The sequence below is a fragment of the Megalopta genalis genome, chromosome 13 (genome assembly GCF_051020955.1).
Source record: "Megalopta genalis isolate 19385.01 chromosome 13, iyMegGena1_principal, whole genome shotgun sequence".
In the NCBI taxonomy this organism is placed as follows: domain Eukaryota; kingdom Metazoa; phylum Arthropoda; class Insecta; order Hymenoptera; family Halictidae; genus Megalopta; species Megalopta genalis.
The window spans coordinates 5228432-5248153 of NC_135025.1; the positions used below are offsets into that span (position 1 = coordinate 5228432).

General features: G+C 46.3%; 4 protein-coding genes across 6 annotated transcripts in view; 3 read left to right on the top strand and 1 right to left on the bottom strand.

Moving 5' to 3' along the window:
* LOC117224265 (uncharacterized) overlaps nt 1–3515 on the top strand; it is a 37080-nt gene extending 33565 nt beyond the window's left edge. For both annotated transcript variants that reach the window (XM_076526018.1, XM_076526019.1), the window contains one exon: nt 223–3515. In XM_076526018.1, coding sequence (XP_076382133.1) covers nt 223–392 — 170 coding nt within the window. In that variant the 3' untranslated portion in view covers nt 393–3515. The remainder of the gene's footprint in view (nt 1–222) is intronic.
* A 1659-nt stretch (nt 3516–5174) lies between these two features.
* LOC117224142 (COMM domain-containing protein 4) lies at nt 5175–19635 on the bottom strand. Of its 2 annotated transcripts, none has more exons than XM_033476856.2 (8): nt 19482–19635; nt 8923–8981; nt 8774–8845; nt 8346–8411; nt 7951–7990; nt 7660–7860; nt 6229–6375; nt 5175–5318 (listed from the first exon to the last, which is right to left on the bottom strand). In XM_033476856.2, exons 2-8 carry the CDS (start codon nt 8923–8925, stop codon nt 5281–5283), a joined length of 567 nt encoding a protein of 188 aa, XP_033332747.1. In that variant the 5' UTR covers nt 8926–8981; nt 19482–19635; the 3' UTR covers nt 5175–5280. The 2 variants fall into 2 exon arrangements, with proteins under 2 accessions (XP_033332747.1, XP_033332748.1); XM_033476857.2 differs by lacking the exon at nt 19482–19635 and adding an exon at nt 18760–19013.
* Nucleotides 10084–15227, top strand: LOC117224266 (uncharacterized). The gene is made up of 3 exons (XM_076526039.1): nt 10084–10313; nt 10964–11070; nt 11147–15227. Exons 1-3 carry the CDS (start codon nt 10233–10235, stop codon nt 11982–11984), a joined length of 1026 nt encoding a protein of 341 aa, XP_076382154.1. The 5' UTR covers nt 10084–10232; the 3' UTR covers nt 11985–15227.
* LOC117224140 (uncharacterized) lies at nt 13899–18740 on the top strand. Its single transcript, XM_033476854.2, has 6 exons — nt 13899–14028; nt 15912–16150; nt 16222–16313; nt 16708–17215; nt 17294–17444; nt 17993–18740. Exons 2-6 carry the CDS (start codon nt 15916–15918, stop codon nt 18114–18116), a joined length of 1110 nt encoding a protein of 369 aa, XP_033332745.2. The 5' UTR covers nt 13899–14028; nt 15912–15915; the 3' UTR covers nt 18117–18740.
* Nucleotides 19636–19722: the final 87 nt, after the last annotated feature.

A 19722-nucleotide genomic window follows, 5' to 3' on the forward strand; every position in this document is an offset into this window, starting at 1 on the left:
GGTTGGACCCGCCTCGTGCCAGCCGAGCTCGCCTCTCATTGGCCAACGTTTTTCCTTGATAACTCGTAAACGACGCTTCGGAGAAAATTGTTGTAAAGGAAAAAGTTGCTCCAAATGACCGCGGGAATCCGATTCCCCGGACATACCACAATTTTGGGACACTACATATAGCTCGCGATACGATACAACATCTAATCGTCCATTCGATCTGTTCTCTCCTAGAAGTGACCATAATACCCACCTACGACACCGACACTCTGGGCTACTGGGTGGCCGACAACGAGGAAGCCCTCGCTGCGAATCGCATCGATCTCTCGCCGTCGGCGTCCCGCTGCACCATCAATCTCCAGGACCATGAAACTAGCTGCAGTGCCTACAGACTCGAATTCTAGGGATTGGCAGCATGCTCAGCCGTGATAGTCGAGTTCTGAGCGGTGTCCAGAATGCAACACCACCATCCTTTGATTTCTGGGCTCGTTTCCATACAACAATAGAGTCGACGCGGAGTAACACACACACTCACACAGAGACACCAATCATCTCGCCAACCACCACCGTCACCACCAACATTTACCGTCCCTAGCAGTCCGGGTTAGTCGACGACTATCATCAGGACATTGATGATCGTTGAGCCGAGGCCACACATTCACGCACGATCTCGATTTTTCTTTTCTCTTTCCTTCGTTTCACGCTCTCTTCTCTCTCTCTCTCTCTCTCTCTCTCTTTCTCTCTCGATTCGACCGAAAAGAAAAAAAACAGATCAAAAGGGTCACAGACCGAAGAACGAAGCTCGTGTCGGCTCGTAACTATTATCGTTTCGCCAATGATTCCTGAGTTCTCGCTATTTCTGAGTTTTGTTCGCGACTGGTCGACGGAAGCAAACGGAAGAAAAGAATCGAGTCGAAAGACGGGAAAACAGACGATTATGGAAGGAGGAGGAGGAGGAGGGGAATGAAGGAAAGAAGAAGAAAAGAAGCGAATAGAGAGGAGAACAATGAAACAGAGAAAATGTTGGACGAGACGCTTGGTTGCCGTGATCTCTCTCTCACTAAGTAAACAAAAGAGCACACGAGAGACAAAGAACACACAGAAGAAACTAGAAAACAGAAAGCAGGAGAAACGGAACACACGCGTAAAACCGTGGGGAATGACGAAACTCACCGAAAGTTAGCTTGCTGCCTTTGAATAGAGCGAAACGAAGTACGCGATAATATCCATCCAATGGACGAGGTCCGTCGGTCGTTTTATTGGAAGAGAGAACACGTTCGCGGTTCGATCGGAGGAACCGCGCGGCGTCGTCGCAGATCGACGGACGCGCGAAAGGGTTGAGATCCAGCTGCTGCGGCACCACAGCCCGCTCCCTTCGAACTGTCGCCGGTCCGTTTGTAGATATTTTTTAGGGGTAAAGAAGTACGATTGATTCGCAGCACACGAGACACCTACCGAGTACCTATCCCAGGACGAGGAACGTATTTCAACGGTTGTTTGAAACGCGCACTTGACACGGTCGAACCTGAAGAGGGTACGCGCGGCGCTTGCACGCGACCATCCCGAGAATACTAACTTGCGAGAGGTTTGTCGCCTACGCTTTGTTCGCGGCGGTACGTCCGTCGGAGGAGATCTCATGAAACTCGTAGGCTCCGATACTTCGAACGAATGGGAAGAAAACAAACATTAAATACTCGATTCACTGCTTTTATCGCGTCAGAGTCTCTAGTCTATCCTATTAAAGAGAGAAGAAGGGTGGTCCTTTGCTCGGTCTCGGCGAGCAGAGATTTACGGTCGGGCTGATCTTCGAATTCTACGTCTGCTACTTCTACTTCTTCTTCTTATTATCCTTGATTGAACGCGCGTTTCCTCGTTGCGAGACTATTTTCAGGGCGACGAGGAAACGCGCGGCGTTCTCTAGTCGAACAGGAAACCGTGGCGCCGCTTTCGTTCGAACGGTAACGACGACGACCGATCAGGATGGGGAATGAAAACGGCGGCGTACCATTGCTTCGACGATTATTCTGAAATGATGATGACGATGATGATGATGATGATGATGATGATGATGATGATGATTATTGGTACGACGACCATGACGATCGCGACGATATTGATAATAACAATGACGACGACGACGACGACCATGCTGATGACGATGATGATCGATGACGACGATGTTAGCTCTAGGTTGGCGACTTAATATTCCCGCGTCTATCTTCGACGAAGTATCCAAATTGGAACGCAGATCTACTTATACGTAAATGTATAGACCACTTGCATACATACGTACACACACGTGCGTGCATTACGTGCGTGCATACATACATACATACATACATACATAGATACATACATACGTGCATACAAAAGATATATACGTGCATATATACATAAATACGTGCACAGATACGTGCACACGTGTACACAGACACAACGACAGAAACGTCGTGACGGACAACAGAACACGTTTCCCATTGTTTTCGGTGTAATTAATGGTAATTGTAGCAATTATAATTAAATACATACGGTGGAGAAATGTGCGAGATAACCAAGAGAGAAATTCCGTGCACGCATATTGCGTTGCGCACGAGGAGGAAATCGAATTAAACGACCCGGAGGCGACCCGCAACCAAGAGTAGTAGAAGGAACGGCAATAAGAAAAAAGAAAAAGGAAAAGAAATCTTCCGTACGAATAATTAAGCTGTTCGCCAGGCTCGAAGCTTTTTCGAATACAGCGCGACCGTTTCATTTTTCGAAACGCTGATCTTACAAAGCTGATCTCGAGCTGAGAACCAAAAAAAAAAAAAATAAAGAAATGGGGGCTGTAACGAGGAGCACCACCGCTTTCACCGCTAGTTTTCTTGTTGATCGACGCTCCCGCGTGCCACCGATTATATCATTACGGTTAATTATCGCTGTGTTAAGCAACATCAGCCATTCACGCGACACGTCGATAATATTGTAACACAACATTTATCAGCATCGTTGCCATGACCGTCGCGTCGTTCACCGCGTTGAATATCGTCATTGTTAAAATCGTTGTTACCATTTTTCTCTATTTCGTTCATGGGTCCAGTTCGTTCGCGATCGATGAAAACTGCTGATTAACCCCGTTGTTTCCGTTTGGCATTTACCCCATCATCGTAGACGATAAGAGACACCGTCGTTCCTTAATTGTACCATCGCTGTTATCGCGTTGCGTGTCATTCTCTCGGTAGAACCGTGTTTTTCGTCATTGTCAGCATTGTCGCATTGTTGTCATTGTCATCGTTGCCGTCGTCGTCGTTGTTGTCCCGTTCGCGATCGCGGATTAAAATGATCCCTTTGTGCCCCCCGCCCGCCCCTATTACCTGCCCCACCGCAAAGGACAAAGTTAGGAGCATAAATGTATGACGACGATAAAGCATGTACCTATGTATTTATGTATTATTTATTAACAAGTAATAAAGACCAGCTATTTAGGTAGGATGTTAAAATTATGAAATTGAATTTAACAGAAATAAAGAAAACTAATTAAATGAAAATGAAGCTATGATAACGATTGATGGAGCGACGCGCGTGTGGGATTGAAACGCGGCGAAAACCGAACGAATAACGAAACGAGGGACGATGGAAAAAAATAAACGATATACATATACATATATATAAGTATATATATATATATACATATATATGTATATGTATACTGAACGGAATGGAATGGACTATTTAAAGTAAGGTACGCGCGCCTATCCGGTTTATAGGTAAAGTAACAAAGGGGACGAATTTACTTAACGGGAAGTATCGAAGATGCAAAAGTATATATGTTAAAAAACGAGCTTTCACTGAAAACACAGTTTAGATAATGGACGGTGGTCGCAAGGAGAAAGAGGTATACACGTACATTCGTATAGCGTACACGCGGAAGAAGCGCGCGAGAGGACACGATCGCGTCACACTTACGCCTACACTTGCGCCTACACTTACACCTACGCTGACTGACATACATACGTACGTACGTACATAGATATATATATATATATACACACACACGGAGACACGGTATGCAGTGACACGTGTTACACGGAGAGACAGGAGAGACGAACAGTCGCGGAGAGCGTACACGAAAAACGAAACCGGGGTGGAAAGTTGACGGCGCGAAAAACGGAGGGATGCTAAAAGAATTACGATGTAATGTACGCCTCGACGCTTGTACGAACCCCCACCACCCCTCCGAGAAAAAAAAACCGCGGTGCTTATCGGGTGTGTGAGAACGGTGATACAGTGATTTTTCACGTGCTACGCCTACGTTTTCTGTGCCGCGGCTCGCGGCGAAGCCAGGAATCGCGACTCCAGATTTCCTCGGGCGAAAAAAGAAAAGAAAAAACGGCGCGGCTTCGATCCATCCAGCGTTTTTCCAGCTCGAACTCGCGGCATTTCGAACACAACCGATCGCGTAATCTCGCGCGCGATTACCTCGATCCGGCCGGATCGAAGCGCGGCGTTTTTTTTTATCGCCGCCCTACCCGCGAAATCTCGGGACACCGCGGCGGCGGTGCGTTTCTAGTCGAGATCGAATCATCGCGTTTCCTTACGTTCGAATCATCTAGTCATTCACGCGTGATTATATATCTTATATTTCTCTTTTAGTTCCCCGGCGAAGAGAATTCTCTCTCTCGCGAGAATAGCGTGTTAGGATCCCGCGGTCTTTCCGAGCGGTAATTATTTTTTGATAGCGTTTTTTGTATCGCGGTTCTCACCCCTCGAAACGCATCCGCGCGTCGTGTTTTTCCGACTAACGAATTAAGAAAAACAAAATAAAAGGAAACAAACTTGCTGTGGAGTGTTCATGGTGCTATGATTATTATTATTATTGCTATTATTATTATTACATTATTATTATTCTAATTATTATGTTTATAATTACGACTATTATTACGATTAATTATATATACATATATATATATATACATAATATTATTATGATTATTATGATTATGATAATTATTATAATTATTATAGAAATAACGATGTTATGCTACATGACAAAATGGATAATATAATAAATATACATTATACCATATAATCATAGCCATAATTATAACCAAAATCCCTGGGGACACCCTTCTCGTCAGAAAAATTCCGATTCGATCGAGTTCGAGTGATTGGAAATTGGAAGGCGTTATGGAATTTAACGACGCTCGTTTGTCATGGTTGCTTTCATTCGTTTTAATCGGTATGATTACACTGTTTCGATTACCTCAGAATATGTATATAATACAGGATGATGGTTCGCTGGACGCAAGTTACTCAAAGGTTCTCCATCAACGCTTTCGCTCGTCGCAGTTCTTGAAAATGAAAAAGAAACGGCTTCGTTTTAATTTTCGTTTTAATCTAATTTCGCGCGCGACGGTGCCGCCTTAACGCTGGATTTACGGAGCACGAAAAACAGCCGTTTTTACATCAGCTTATAAAAGCAACAATAAGATATTTATTCCGATTTTTTACCAAGCGTTCTCGTAACATTTGCCGCGAGTGATATACAAACTTCGATAAATAACTCGTAAATGTATCTTTGCGATGCGAACAATCGTGAATTAGAAAATCGGTGACCCGCCATTTTGTCGGATCTTTCCGTAGATCTAGCGTTAACACGTTCAGCGCCGTCAATCGGCCGCGACAAAATCGAAGTCAAAGCAATTCAATTAATTACTTAAACTAGAAAGTTGATATTTATCATAGTGAATGACGTTAGAACGCTTTCGCATCCGAAAGAGGTCGAATTCAGTTTGTTCGAGTATACGGTAATGTATCCCTAACTGACGCTCAGATTGTGAAGAAAAATGGACAATTTGGAAAGAGGAGATACGATTGTTCGAGCCTTGCGGCCCTCGTTTTTATAATTGTTGACAATTCGTAACTATAAAAATAAACCGCGAGGATCGAATAATCGTGTCTCCTCTTCCCAAATTGTCCATTTCTGTGGACAATCTGAGCGTCAATTAGAGAGACATTACTGTAACTGTTGCGTGTCTCGACGAGGCTCGACGATATCAGCGAGCTATAGCAAATTCTGCCTAATTAATGCTCAGTTTTTGAACGAAAATGGACAATTTATAGTTGCTGATAATCGGTAATTATAAAAACGAGCCAATTAGTCAATTAGAATCAATTAGAGAGACATTATCGTATTGCGATGCAAACGAATGTCGAAAATTCGTGGAAAAATTAGTGTCACTCGACCCGCGAGATTCTTACCAGCGAGCAGAACCTGCACGTCCTCCTGCGAGATGTTGACGACGGAATCCTCCCCGTTGCCGCCCAATTTGTTCAGCTTGAGGGACAGGGTGGAGAACGGCGAGGCGTTGGCGCAGGGCAACACCTGGATCGACGACAACCGGCTCACTGCGAAAACGGCGGGCGGAACATTTATCGGAACGCGAATCGCGCGTGGGTGGATAAAAAGAAATTCTATTAGCAGCAGGGTAGAATAGAAATGATGCCGGAATACCGCATCAAGGAATCTTTGCGTCGCGGACGTTTTAATCGGTCGGATTCCGCGCATCGATCGGCGCATGGAAATGCGACGCGTAACAAATTTATCGAAATGAGTGCGGATATTCGCCGGGGAAAAGGTGTAAGCATGCTCGACATATCATGTATTATGTATTGGACGGGGAAAACGAGTTATCAAGGAACGGGAGACGCGAAAGGAACGAAACGAGACGAGACGAAACGAATTAGAAAAAGCTGCTAATGACGTACATTAGGAACACAATAATTAGATCAGTAATTATATTTGGAACACAGTAATTTCTTCCTAATTCGCGCTCAGATTGCGCAGAAAATATTAGGATAATTTGCGAGGAGAGCATTCTTTTTTATTCGAGGCTCGTGGAACGTTTTTTATAGTTACCGATTGTTTGCGACTGTAAAAACGGGTCGCGAGGCTCGAATAATCGTATTAGTGTACCCATAAGTAATGTGGTTTGACAATTGTTAAATAAGTGGTGTCCGGTAGCCCGTAAATAAATAAATAATAATAATAATAATAGTAAGAAGAAGAAGAAGAAAAATATAATAATAACATAATATTAATATTAATAATACTATTAATATAATAATATTAATATTACTAATACTATTAATAATAATAATAATATGTCCATGGAATTGGTGCACATGTTAAAGAAAAGATGTCATTTGGAGCAGTGAAACGATAATGAACAGAGAATTATTATAAAAAGAAATAATTAATGAGCATGCAAAATGAGAATTTGAATCTCAATTTACAATTACGTGATGTATATACGATCGGAATTTACAATTGTAAAAAGTGTCGGTCGGCTCAAACGAGATTATTCTGCAATTAAAAAGAGCACAACTGTTCCGCGCGCGATTGCGCATGCGCGGCTGCTAGAATTATCTATTCTAATTCAATTAGAATTACAGTGGTCCACAAAAGGGTTCGTAGACTTTTTAGAACGCAATAAATTGCTTGAAAACCGAGGATTAAGCGACTCGAATTTTTTGTTTAGATGACAGATTGGCTGGTCTTCGAGACGACGACCAAAATGCTTTTTCTGTTAATTTTGCTATTAATTAATAAATCAAATAAAACGACATTACGTTTGCATAACCCTAGAAAATTTAACGAAATTTTATCGAATGGATTCTGACGAGACTGACCTCTCAAAGACTGCGACGAGAGCGCATCTGTGATTCGGGGGCTGTTGTCCGTGTGCAGTCGTGCAATCGCAGCGCTGTGCTCGCGCGGCAGACCGAGTTGCTGCAGTTCGCTGCTCAGATCGGCGGCGGAGACGCCGTATCGCGCGGACGACACGAATATTAATTCGAGGGCGGCTATCATGGCTTTGGCGTCGCTCGGCTCTTCGCGGCAAATCGGGCGAGAGACGTGTCAGAAACCGAGAGACTCGGCTGGAAAGAAAACGTTACCCGCGAAACAACATTTCTACTCACCAATTTTCGCGTCCTGCGTCAGCTTTTTTATCTTGTCCTCCTGCAAAGACAAGGGAACCGTGGGTCTCGCTGGTGCCTCGCCTCGTCGAGCAAATTTATCCGAAGCTTCGCTCTAATATATCACGTTAGGCGAAAAGGTGTCGCGAAAAGCTTTCGCGCGGCCGTATCGCCGCCCTTAAAACGCGGACTCCCTTTAGAATCGAATTTGTTGTTTTCGTGGGCAACGCAAAGACACAGACGGCGCAGCGTCTAACGCGATTCCACGCGGACCGCGACACGTGGTTTTGCAAGGGGAAACAGGATCAAGGGGATGATAATTAAATCGCGCGGATCGCCGCTGGATTAGCACACGGCGAGTTGTTAACGATCGAACGGCGGATTTTTATTCTACTTACGTCCAGTTCGCCTTCTGTCAGGTACTTCGCAACCGCCTGGCCCAATATTCGGATTTTGATGGAGGTCTGCGAACGAAACGAGTTTCCTATGAAAAAGCTGTTCGGGGGTTCGAACCGAATGCCGATGAATGGACCGCGGATTTTATGCGTTTATGGTGCAAAAATGAGTAGCTGCTGATTCCAAACAGTCGTAAGGTTAACCTATTTTTGTGATAAATTATATAATGATATGATGTATAATTTATATTATAAATATAATATAATATATGATATAGTTATATAGTATAGTATAGTTAATATATGATATAGTTATTATTTATATTATTATTAATATACGATTAAATATTATTTATATTATATATGATATTATATATGAATTATATATGATATAATTATCATTTTAATGAAACCTAATTTCAAGCACGTACCATACGCGACAACGTGTTGATCTCAGCCAGCAGCCAATCGGGACAGTCCCCGTCGCCCAGGAACCGAAATTTCTGTGAACGGTAAAAATAATTGTAGATTGCACGCGATTCGAAGTTGATTCTCGATTCTCGATTATCGCTAGTCGTACCATTTTTAACGCTGCTCCCTCGAAAGCTTCCTCGGCGAAGAATAAACGCACCCCCAAGCCTGAAAGAAAAACCAAGATGATAATGAACGAGATTTGTCTAAAAAAACGTTGCCCCTCGTGTCTCGACGATTTGGACAGACAACGTTCTGGACTGGATGCTCATTTCCAAGACATAGTAACGCGATCATGCTAAGTAAGCATCAAAGCGTTCTTTCGTGGCCCGTTTACCTTTTGTTACAGCAACGCGGCGCGTTCACGCGGAACGAAAGTCGCTCCGGGTATGCCGTCGTTGAAATCACACCCGATTGAATAATCTCGTAGTGTAGTGTCCCGTTTGTACATTAATTTTGGGACACTCTGTACGTAGGTGCCGTCACCCCCAATTTCTAGGGGTGAGAAATGAAAAATAACGGGAAAGCGAGTGACAGCTGTATCACTAAATACTGATAAAATTATGGGTATTCCAATTGTTTGGGAAATTCGTATTGTGCCCATGGAAGGGCCCTAAAGCGCCCTAAAGCGCCCTAAAGCGCCCTAAAGCGCCCTAAAGGGGCCCTAAAGCTGTTTAAGAAGCTACAACAAAATAATATAAATATTGAAATAGACATTTATATAAAAAAATATGCAAAATTTAACAATTTGACGTTGTGCGGAGAAAATTCTACCCCTACACAAAAAAACGCTGCTTCTTCAGCAAAGGCTGAGTATCCAAATCTACATTGTTCTTCGAGTTCGCGAGCTGTCCCAGCCGAAAGCGACGGATCTCGAAGAACAATAATGCTAAAAATTGAACGGTGGCATCGCACGGGTCATAAAAGAGGCAGAAAACTATCGGAAGCCTCGTGCGTGACTATTTGCGAGAGAATTCACAGTTGACGAGCGGCCGGCGCGCATTTCCCACATGACGTGAACTTTCCCACGCGATAAGGAAGGAAAAGAAGAAAGGAAGAAGATGGGCGAAGCCGGTGCAAGAGGAAAAACCAAGCCGGCAGTGTGTTTGCGCTGTACAGCGACATAGATTGAGGTGGGTTTTACCGCATCGCGAATTCCCCGTGCAATCCTCCCGATCTTTGGACCGCGACGAAGTCGGTCGCCGCGTACGCCGCGGAACACCATAAATACTGAAGGAACGAACTCGCCGTATCCATTTGTTATCCGCGAGTCGCGTCGCGAACAACAGGTGTGCCTCGCGCGCTCGTGTGCGCTCGCCTAGCCTCGTCCAGCCGCGCCGCAACAGGTGTACGCTCGCGTATTCGACGCCGCGGTATCGGCCAACGATTATTATCGCATCGATTATTATCGCGGCGAACATGTTCGAGGTTTTAGCAATGAAGAAGCTACTCGTCGCAACGATCTTACTGTCGGCGGCGGCGTACGGCGACGTCGACGTGGTATGTTCGTGCGATCGTCGGTTTTCCGTACAGTAAATTATGTCCCAAAATTATTATAAGAGCGAGAAATGAGTTTCAGAGGTCGTTTGGAGTAACTTTTTCCTTTACAAAAATGTTCTCCGACGCGTCGTTTACGAGTTATCAACGAAAAATGCTGATGAGGCACGAGCACTCGGCTGGAGCCCCGCCCTCGCGACCACTACCGCCGACGCTTCGCCCTCGCGGCCAATGCCGCGTCGCGCCGTTGGCAGTGATCGCGAGGGCGGGGCTCCAGCCGAGTGCTCGCACCTCATCAACGTTTTTCATTGATAACTCGTAAACGACGCGTCGGAGAACATTTTTGTAAAGGAGAAAGTTGCTTCAAATCGCCTGAGGAACCCCTCACCGGCCGCTTGCGCGATGATTTTGAGACACTCTGTACATTCTACTGTTCTGTAACAGCAGAGACTTCGAAAATTAGGATAACGACTCGGTTTCAGTCTTCGATCGAAGGGAGGAACGCTTCTCTCCCCGGAGTCTCGTTCTAGCACTTTTCTCTACCCTTAGCTTCTTTCTTTTCTCGCGACGATAGAACCTAGCGTTCTGACACGATAACATCGCGATAAAAGCGCCGAGTTTCACGCAACTAATCTACGAAATCTGAACCATAGGTGACGGACGTTCGTCGAGCGGCGTTATCGTATCTTGGCACCGGGAAGCAAGTATCGCGGGGCAACGTGCGCATCGACGAGGACGAGTCGTTGCTCACCGCGGTCAGGTAATCGCTTCGCCCCTAAATAACCCCTGTTGAAGCGAGTCGAATTTGCCGACAGCAAGGAAACTTTACGATTCAGACGTACGAGGGAGAACGGAGGAGCGTCGCAGCGCGGTCCTTCGAATCGATTCGGTCCGGTCGATCGACGATGCGCCCCGAGCCCGACCACGATCGTGTCGGTGAACGTGAGGGACCTGTTGGAAAAGAAGAATCAGCTGTCCGCCTACAATTCGGAGATCTGCGCCTACTTCCGGCAGCAAGGCTGGATGGTGGAGAACCCGTTGTACGCCGACGAGCCGAGCTGGGTCGAGGTCGCGAACGATTACGCGGGCAAATTGCCGCTTCGCTTGGAGTTCATAGATCCTTACGTGCTGTCGCGGGGAAAACGGGTCCGTCGGTGGCGGAAGAACGATGGAAACTCGACGATCAACGATTTGGAGGCTGACAGGATCAGACGAAAGCGCGATTATCGCGAAGGCGCGCGGTCGAGGCGCGATTCGGGCGTCGCGAACGCAGTCGCCGCGAAGGAGAAGAACGGCCGGATCCTCGGCCAGAGGAACAAGCATTTGGTGCTCCAGGACTTGTTCGAGCAGCCTTACTTCATTTCGCGGGGCAAGAAGACGAAGCATCGATTCGCCGGGCAACCGGAGCGGACGAAATCGGGCGCGAACCGGTCGTGGAACGACGGCGGAAGCGATCGCGTTTCGAGCCGATTCGCGGAGACTCCGGAACTCGATTCGAGATCCAGAGAGGCCGAGCACTTCGGGCAAGCCGTTGCCAGGAAAAGAGCGAAACCGTCGAGCGACCGGAAGTCACTGTTGGATCAATTGTTGACCGACTCGGATCTATTCTACGTGGGCAGAGGTAAGAGGACGAGCGCAGCAGCTGCCGCCGCCGAGTCGACGGGATCCGTCTAATCTATCTGGCTGAATTACAATATGTTGTCGTAATTTTCGTGTTATTACTTGATCGGTTTTATTAACGAAACACGCCGATTCCCCTTTAGATTACAGTGTTAAACGAAACAAGCTGATCGTTTTGTAAGCAATCGAGTAAGTCATGGCCGAGACGACACAGTAATTGACGCTCGGATTGTGCGCAAAAATGGACAATTTGGGAACAGGAGATACGATTATTGGAGCTCTATAGCTCGTTTTTATAGTCGGTGACAATTCTATAAAAACGAACCGCAAGGCTCGATTAATCGTATCTCCTATTCCTGAATTGTCCATCTTTGTGGACAATTCGAACGTCAATTAGGGAGACATTACTATATATGCAAAAATTTGTGAAACGCGCCGCGTCGGCGTGTCCGACGTACCAGCGACGGGCATCAATCGATTAAAATTGTTAAATTTCAATTGAACGATCGATGGAAACGATTAAATAAATTAATCGTCGAAAGGTCGGCGATTGAATTTATGATTGACGAATGCGTGATCGTCGATTGAAAGAGACAATAATCAATTTTTTTAACGGAATCTATATATTGATGTAACTCCGTTAACAATTGTCTCTATTCTGCTGATTGCTTCATTGTCTTTTTGTATTCGGAGTGAGGGGGGAACGAGGGGGATTCCTACTTCAGTCATAGTCGCGTTAATCGCGACTAACGATCGAAAGGAATTTAATACTCGATCGCGATCAACGATCGACGGTAATATTTAAATTATTAGTCGTCGATTAATTTGTTGCCCAACTCTGGTCCGTGTGCGCCACTGTGACAGCGTGAACGAACGCGTTCTAACAATAAGAATGTTAAACGGTCCATGGAGACGTCGGATTTCGAGCGGACGAAAGTCTACCGACTGGAACGAATCGTACGATCCTGCTGTCTGCCCCGTCGCCGTAATTTCGAGTGCGAAGTGTATGCTTAAGTGCGAAGAAAACGGCCTCGAAGAGAATCCCGTCGAGGAAAATTCTGATCTCGTGCGCGGACGTTTCCGTAGATCGATCATTCGACGGATCGATCGTTCGATCCACGGTAATTTCTCCGTGATTCGCGCACGAAAATGGGCAATTTGGAAAGAGGAGACACGAATATTTTAGTTTTCTTAGTCACCGATTCCCGACAACTATGAAAACGAATCACGAGGCTTGAACGATCGCGTCTCCTCTTCCCAGATTTTCCGTTTCCGCGCGCGACCCGAGCGCTAATTAGGGAGAACTTGCCGCAGAGACAGAAACGCCGTAATCGCTTCGCCCAAGTACTCGCTGAAAACCTGGAAGATCGAGGAAGCGAAAGATCGAGGAGACTGAAAAGAATTGCGCAGCACACGGAACGAAAATTTACGGCGACGACGCGCCGCTATACATCACGAGCGCGGCGTAACGCATTTTTAACGTTCGCGCACACATGCGACCCCCATTCCCGCAGCATACTCGATTCGCCGCTTTCCGACTTGAAAAACGTTCCGTTTCTGGTACGCGCGGGACGCCGAGCCGACCGTTCGATTCCGTCGCGCGTTTCGCGCGCGTTATTTATGCGCGCGGAAACTTAATGTTCGCCCGTTCGATTAGGGGTGGTGGCGCGGGAACAGGGCGGCAGAGAAACCTGCGTGCTTCCGATCGGTTTGCATTCAACACGGAAAAAGGAAAGGACACGAAAAACAGAGCAAGTGGGGGCGGTAGGGACGCTCGGGGAGCCGGGAAGAACAACGGGGGAAGGGATTAAAGAGGGGATGAAAGGCAGGGGTTGATTTTTTCTGGCCAGCGGAGAGTGCGCCGGAGAGAACCACGTGGCGGATATAAGAAGAGCGACGCGTATCGTTACCCGTCCATTGTACACCTTATTTCGGTGGGGCTCGTGCTTCAGGTACGTTGTTACGACGCGCGCGTCACACTGGTACAAGGAGCGAAACGTCTCTTCAGCAACGACCAGCCGTGGAAGATCGGCTGCGTCCAGGCGGAGCGGTCTCGGTTGAATTTCGACGTCGAAGCGAGATTCGAGAGCGAATGCGAGTAAGTGGAGAGATACAAACGAAAATAGAGACAAATACGGACATACACGCGTACACACGCGCTCGTAAGCACACGTACGTAGAACGATTTGAAGAGAAACACCTTGAATTAGAGCTTCGAGGAGAGACATTCGACGCGTTTCTTTCTTGCAATCGCCGCGGTCTGCGTGTACGGTGACTTTAAATCGCGTAATCGCAAGTGGAAATACGAGTCTGATAATTTCGTACGAACGAATACAAACGGAATGAAATGAAATGAAATGATTTCGCGGCATAAGTTTCCGCGAGTCTTACGGAAATTAATTATCTCGACTGTGCTATTATCTCTTCCATGTTTCCATCGGGTCTCGATATCCGCGGTGAACTTCGCCCGTTCTTTTCGCGAGATGTTGAAGGAACGCTCGGTTTGAAAAAACTATTGATTTTCGGCGCGAACAGTGCGACACGCGTAATTTCCGCGATTCGAGTCGAAACGAGATGAAACGGAACGGAACCGAAAGAAACCGGATCGCGAGAGAAATATCCGCAGCGAAGAAAGTCGGGGAAAAAGACCGCGCGTTTCGGTAAAACGCGAGGGGAAAATACGGGCGCGCGCGGCGTCCGAACGCGCGCGATCGCGGAAGCATCGGATGCAAATAGTTTGTGAACGGAAATAAGTACGCCGGTGTGACAGGTTTGAAAGCGTCCGCTAACTAGATTTTAACACGCACGCTGACGAAAGTGCACTTCCTCCCTTCCTCCCTCGCGAAATGTCATCTACCGATTATCATTGTAAAAGCGTCGATCGATGAGTAAAAGGAGAAACGGGAGGCGGGAAAATAATGGGAGAGGAAAGGGTCGCGCGGCGCCATCTTCTTTTTTTTCCCCACGCTTTTTCGTGCTTTTTGCAGCCGTGAATATGTCGAGCGACGAATGACGGGACGAGAACGAAATATTAATATATATAATTAATATCTATACATATATATACAAATATAAATATAAGTGAGAATTTTATGTCGAAATAAGCGTTCGAATACGCGCGAGCGCGTGCACTTGCATGCGTCGCGCCGCCGACACACGATTGTGCATGCATGTGTAATCGGTGCTCCTCTGCAACCGATTCGACCCTTAATGGAAACGCGCCGTTGCCGGATTATTTTTCGTAAAGAAGATTGCGGCCTGCTTACGCTGTTTTCGTAATAAAGAATTTCCATGGCATTACTCTCTCTCTCTTTTTCTCTTTCTCTTTTTCTTTCTCTCTCTCTCTATCTCTGCTCCTGAGCTGGGACGCGCCGATGCACCGGGTGCATCCGACTCGCCGAGCGAATTTGCCTCCTCTCCCTTATCCGTTTATAGTTAGCTTATTTGGCGAACGAACTTCTTGCGCCGCTTGGAACGAAGGCGGCCGCGCGATATTTTTTTACGGCTTTATCGCGGTCATATATTCGGGCTTCTCTCCGTTCTTCGAATTTAATAACGAACCTCGGGACGCGTGTGTTAACGCTAGAGTTACGGGGCACCGAAAAAACAGCCGTTTCGTATTAGTTTATAAAAGTAACAATAAGACATTTATTCCGATTTTTAACCAGTGTTGTTTTAATATTTGCCGTAAGTAACGTATAAATTGAATAAATAAACTCGTAAATGTATGTTTTACGGTAGGAATAATCGCGAGTGAAAGAATTAGCGACCCGCCATTTTGACGGGTTCCGTAAATCTAGGATTAAAAAGAGAACCGCCGCGACCTTCCGCGATGCACGCATACGTAAACGCGTGCGCGCGCGCACACATCGACGCGTATGCACACAAAAAAATACGCAATTGCACCTTCGTCGAAGAAAATGACTTTCCTGTTTGCTCGTTGCCTGGTCAAATAACAACATTTCGAACAATTTTAATTAGAACGATGCGGACCTTTCTACCGATCGTCTGGCTTCTGGCGCGCGTAGTCCTCGGAACCGTGGAAATCGAGAATAATTTCTCGGACGTGGCACGCTCGCGAACCGAACGGGATGACAGGCTCGAGAATGAGACCGAAAAGTTCGGACCAACGACGAACGATTTGTACAGAGACTCGAGCGGCGATTCGTTCGCGATGGAGGCCGACCAAAAAGAGGCCGATCCTGGCGGAGTTATAAAAGGTGAGAATTAGAGACGCGTGTTTTTTTCGTAACCGCGAGGAAGCTACGCAATACGAGAATTCTCGTTCCAGACGAATCCAACGCCAAGCTGGCCGATTTTTTGAAAATCATCATAAAGAGGGGACAAGACTCCGCGGAATCTTTGCTCGACCAAAACGAAAAGGTCAGCTATTGCGTTAGGTCTATCGATGTTATAATCGATCGGGTAGATGCGCCAGTTACTGTGCCCTCAAGTTTTGCCAAATAATCCGGTTTCTTTGACTTGTTTTACATGCGCCAGTTACTGTGCGCTTAAACCGCAAGTTTTGCTAAATAATCCAGTTTCTTTAACTTCTTTGACACGCACCAGTTACTGTGCGCTTAAATCGCAAGTTTTGCTAAATAATCCGGTTCCTTTGACTTCTTTCACATACGCCAGTTACTGTGCGCTTAAACCGCAATTTTTGCTAAATAATCCGGCCTCCTTGTCAGCTAAAAATTGGCGCCGTAACCGAAGGGCCAACAGTAACTGGCGCAGCGATCTGCCAAGGCGAAACGTCAATGAACAAAGTTTTCAGAGCTCCGCGCAAGAAAAGAAGAATCCCTGGGCGTTTTGGTGGGGTGGCAAGAGGATAAATACGAGCGGTCAAAATTCGGGCATACGTCGACCGATTCGGGTGCCGTTCGACAGTTGGGGAGGAAAACGCGGAAGGCCGCCGTTCAACAATTGGGGCGGTAAACGCGGAAGGCTGGAGTTCAAGGATTGGGGCGGTAAACGCGGAAAGGTGGCGTTCGGGGGTTGGGGCGGCAAACGCGGAAGGGAGACGAATTCTGAATTCAACCAGATCGACTCGACCATCGTCGAACCCGACGAGTTCACCGACAATCTTAAGAGGGCGGAGAACGACTGGTGGTGTCAGCAACCTCCGTACTACAGTTACGATGGAAAGAGGAGAAAAGCGTGTTTCTACAATTGGGGTGGAAAGAGGTCTCAGAGCGGGAACGATCGAGAATCGGGCGAGGACGGCGATCAAGACGATCGAGAGAACTCGCCGCGCATTCACCATATGCTCGGAGTCATGGCAGGTCGGTAATCTATTCGGGATTTCGCGAAACGATTCCGCGTGTGTTCCGATCGAACGATCATCGTTCGGTTTGTTTCAGACGAATTTCCCAAGGAAGACAAGACAGGGCGATTCCAGATCGGACAGAGCACCATACGAGGCGAGATCGAGATGGCCGCGGTCGACGACGGATCCGATGGAAAACGCAACAACGTTGCTTACCGAATTCCGACGGAGAACATCGGCAACTGGTTCGTAATTAATACTCGAATCGAATATACAAGGTGTCTCGTAATTATGGTACTTCCGGGAAATGAGGGGTTCCTGAGGTGATTTGAAGCAACTTTTTCCTTTACGAAAATTTTCTTCGAGGCATCGTTGACGAGTTATTAACGAAAAAGCAGTGACCAATCAGAGGCAGGCTCGGCCGGCGCGAGGCGAAACGAGCGCGCGGAGCACAGTATCGCTGATTGGCTCGGCCGCCTAGCGCTGCGCGAGCTCGCTTCTGATTGGTCGCTGTTTTCCGTCGATAACTCGTTGACGAAGCCGCGGATTGCATTTTCGCTAAGGAAAAAGTTACTTTAAATGATATATATATTGTGATATTCTATAAATATTATATAACCGTCTTCAAGTTATCGATACCTAAGAAAAGCATCGTTCAATCCACTGAGTGCGGGAAAATTAAAATTGCAATTGTAGACAAATCTTTAAAAGATATCCGCAAATATTTGTCCACGACTGTAGATCGTTGCATGCGGCGCGGTTAAATTGTAAAAGACGAATTTCAATATTGCAGGTTCGCGCAAATGTACAGATTACTTTCAAACAGAAAAGCTCAACGTGGACACACCAAGGCTGTATCGTTTCTACCCTGGTACGGTAAAAGAACTGACAGTGATTTCTCTCCGTGGGGTGGATAAATGTCCTTCGAAACATCGCTTACTTAGTACAATTGTTACACCAGTTTTACTTGTTGCTCGAAATGCGTTCCAGTTTGCTTATAAATTCTGCTTCGATGCGCCACATGTTGCACCGGTGCGTAGACGTTAAAACACGATACTCTTATTGTTCGCTCTATTCGACTGCGTAACAGTACATAATTTGGTGGGATGCACACGCGATCTTTCAAAACGATTCCTTTCACTTTTCGATTCACTTCCGTTGCCGTTTAACCGTCGCGCAAGCATCGAGACGAATTTAAAATGTGCGTCGCGGGCCGCGGTCGAGGACGCGCATGCCCAATGGCCGCGCGATCACATGACGCAATATGGCGTTCGAGTACGATTCCCGCCAATAACTGTGGCACGAATCAACTCTCGAACTCGTTCGTTGCTGTTGTAAAATCGTCTAGGTTTGCGCACGATAAGAGAAATTATAAACAATTAGCATGAACAAAGCAGTGTTGATCGGGTTATGTAAAAAAGCCGCGTGCATCCGATCAACAAGTGGAACTATATACATACATACTACGAAACCAATTTCGATGTGTGCTTGGTCTCTCAAATATATTTCGGTGAACAATTTTTCCCCATTAAATAATCAAACTGTCTATCTTCTTCTTACCTTCCCAATTCTTCTTTCGTTTCCGCTAACAACGACGTCACCGCGATCGAAGAACACCAATTTTCCACGTTGGCGAATTTCATCGTTCGTAGTCACGATTTCAAGAAACTGTCGCGACGCGATACACGCTTCAAAATATATTTACTTAATTTATTATTTAGCATCCATCACTTCATCGTTCATTGTCACTAATCACCGTCCACGAAAGCGACGAACGCGTCCCGTACACGACGTAACTCGTAGACAAGCTTCGAGAACGAGCTTCGTATCGAACAATCGATTGTTTCGTCGCGCTTTCGATTATTGCGACGCAACTGTATTCGATTTGAGCGAACTATAAAGTGCGGTAGCAAAGTCGTCGTTCTTCGGTGAAAGTCTAATGCTCGAACAAGTAAATAATTGATATAAATAGTTATATACGCGCACACGAATTCGAAACGCGATACGTACGATCCTAAACTTGACGCGATTCATTGTTGTTTATTCGATAACGAGATATGTATAAACTTGCATCTATGTACATACATCGTGCATATACGTCGCGTAGCAATCTACTATACGTAGATAAAGAACTGGACGATCCCGGCTCTTTGTTATTCTATGGAAGCTTATTTATATCGTTTATACTTTTGGAATCGTGGCGTACACGTAGACGAGCCGATATATACATACGATATTCAAACGATGGATAGACATTCGTAAAACATCGTAAAAGGACTTACCAAACGGATAATTAACCACGGTTTGACGGGTATTGACAGATCAAGGCGCAGAGGTTAGAATCGCTTGTTTTGCTGCCGCCGTGTGACAGCGTGGCGTCCAGCGGCGTCGGCGCGGTAGCTTGTGCAGTAACAGTTTCGCAGTACTGCCAACCTTCGTGGATAGGTGGCATGCGCGATTCGATGCGCAAACGTTTCGAAAGTTCGGTACGGCACGCGCAGCTGCGTCACGCGAAGATCCGTG

What these genes read in the sequence shown, in the direction of transcription:
- LOC117224140 (XM_033476854.2), top strand. Translation starts at nt 15,916, where the DNA reads ATGCGGACCTTTCTACCGATCGTCTGGCTTCTGGCGCGCGTAGTCCTC. An exon ending in TCCTGGCGGAGTTATAAAAG is followed by an intron (nt 16,151 to 16,221) that starts GTGAGAATTAGA and finishes TTCTCGTTCCAG; the next exon opens with ACGAATCCAACGCCAAGCTG. An exon ending in TGCTCGACCAAAACGAAAAG is followed by an intron (nt 16,314 to 16,707) that starts GTCAGCTATTGC and finishes CAAAGTTTTCAG; the next exon opens with AGCTCCGCGCAAGAAAAGAA.
- LOC117224142 (XM_033476856.2), bottom strand. An exon ending in GACGCAGGACGCGAAAATTG is followed by an intron (nt 7,861 to 7,950) that starts GTGAGTAGAAAT and finishes TTTGCCGCGAAG; the next exon opens with AGCCGAGCGACGCCAAAGCC. An exon ending in CGTGCAGGTTCTGCTCGCTG is followed by an intron (nt 5,319 to 6,228) that starts GTAAGAATCTCG and finishes TTCATTTTCAAG; the next exon opens with AACTGCGACGAGCGAAAGCG.
- LOC117224266 (XM_076526039.1), top strand. Translation starts at nt 10,233, where the DNA reads ATGTTCGAGGTTTTAGCAATGAAGAAGCTACTCGTCGCAACGATCTTA. An exon ending in CGTACGGCGACGTCGACGTG is followed by an intron (nt 10,314 to 10,963) that starts GTATGTTCGTGC and finishes TCTGAACCATAG; the next exon opens with GTGACGGACGTTCGTCGAGC. An exon ending in TCGTTGCTCACCGCGGTCAG is followed by an intron (nt 11,071 to 11,146) that starts GTAATCGCTTCG and finishes TTTACGATTCAG; the next exon opens with ACGTACGAGGGAGAACGGAG.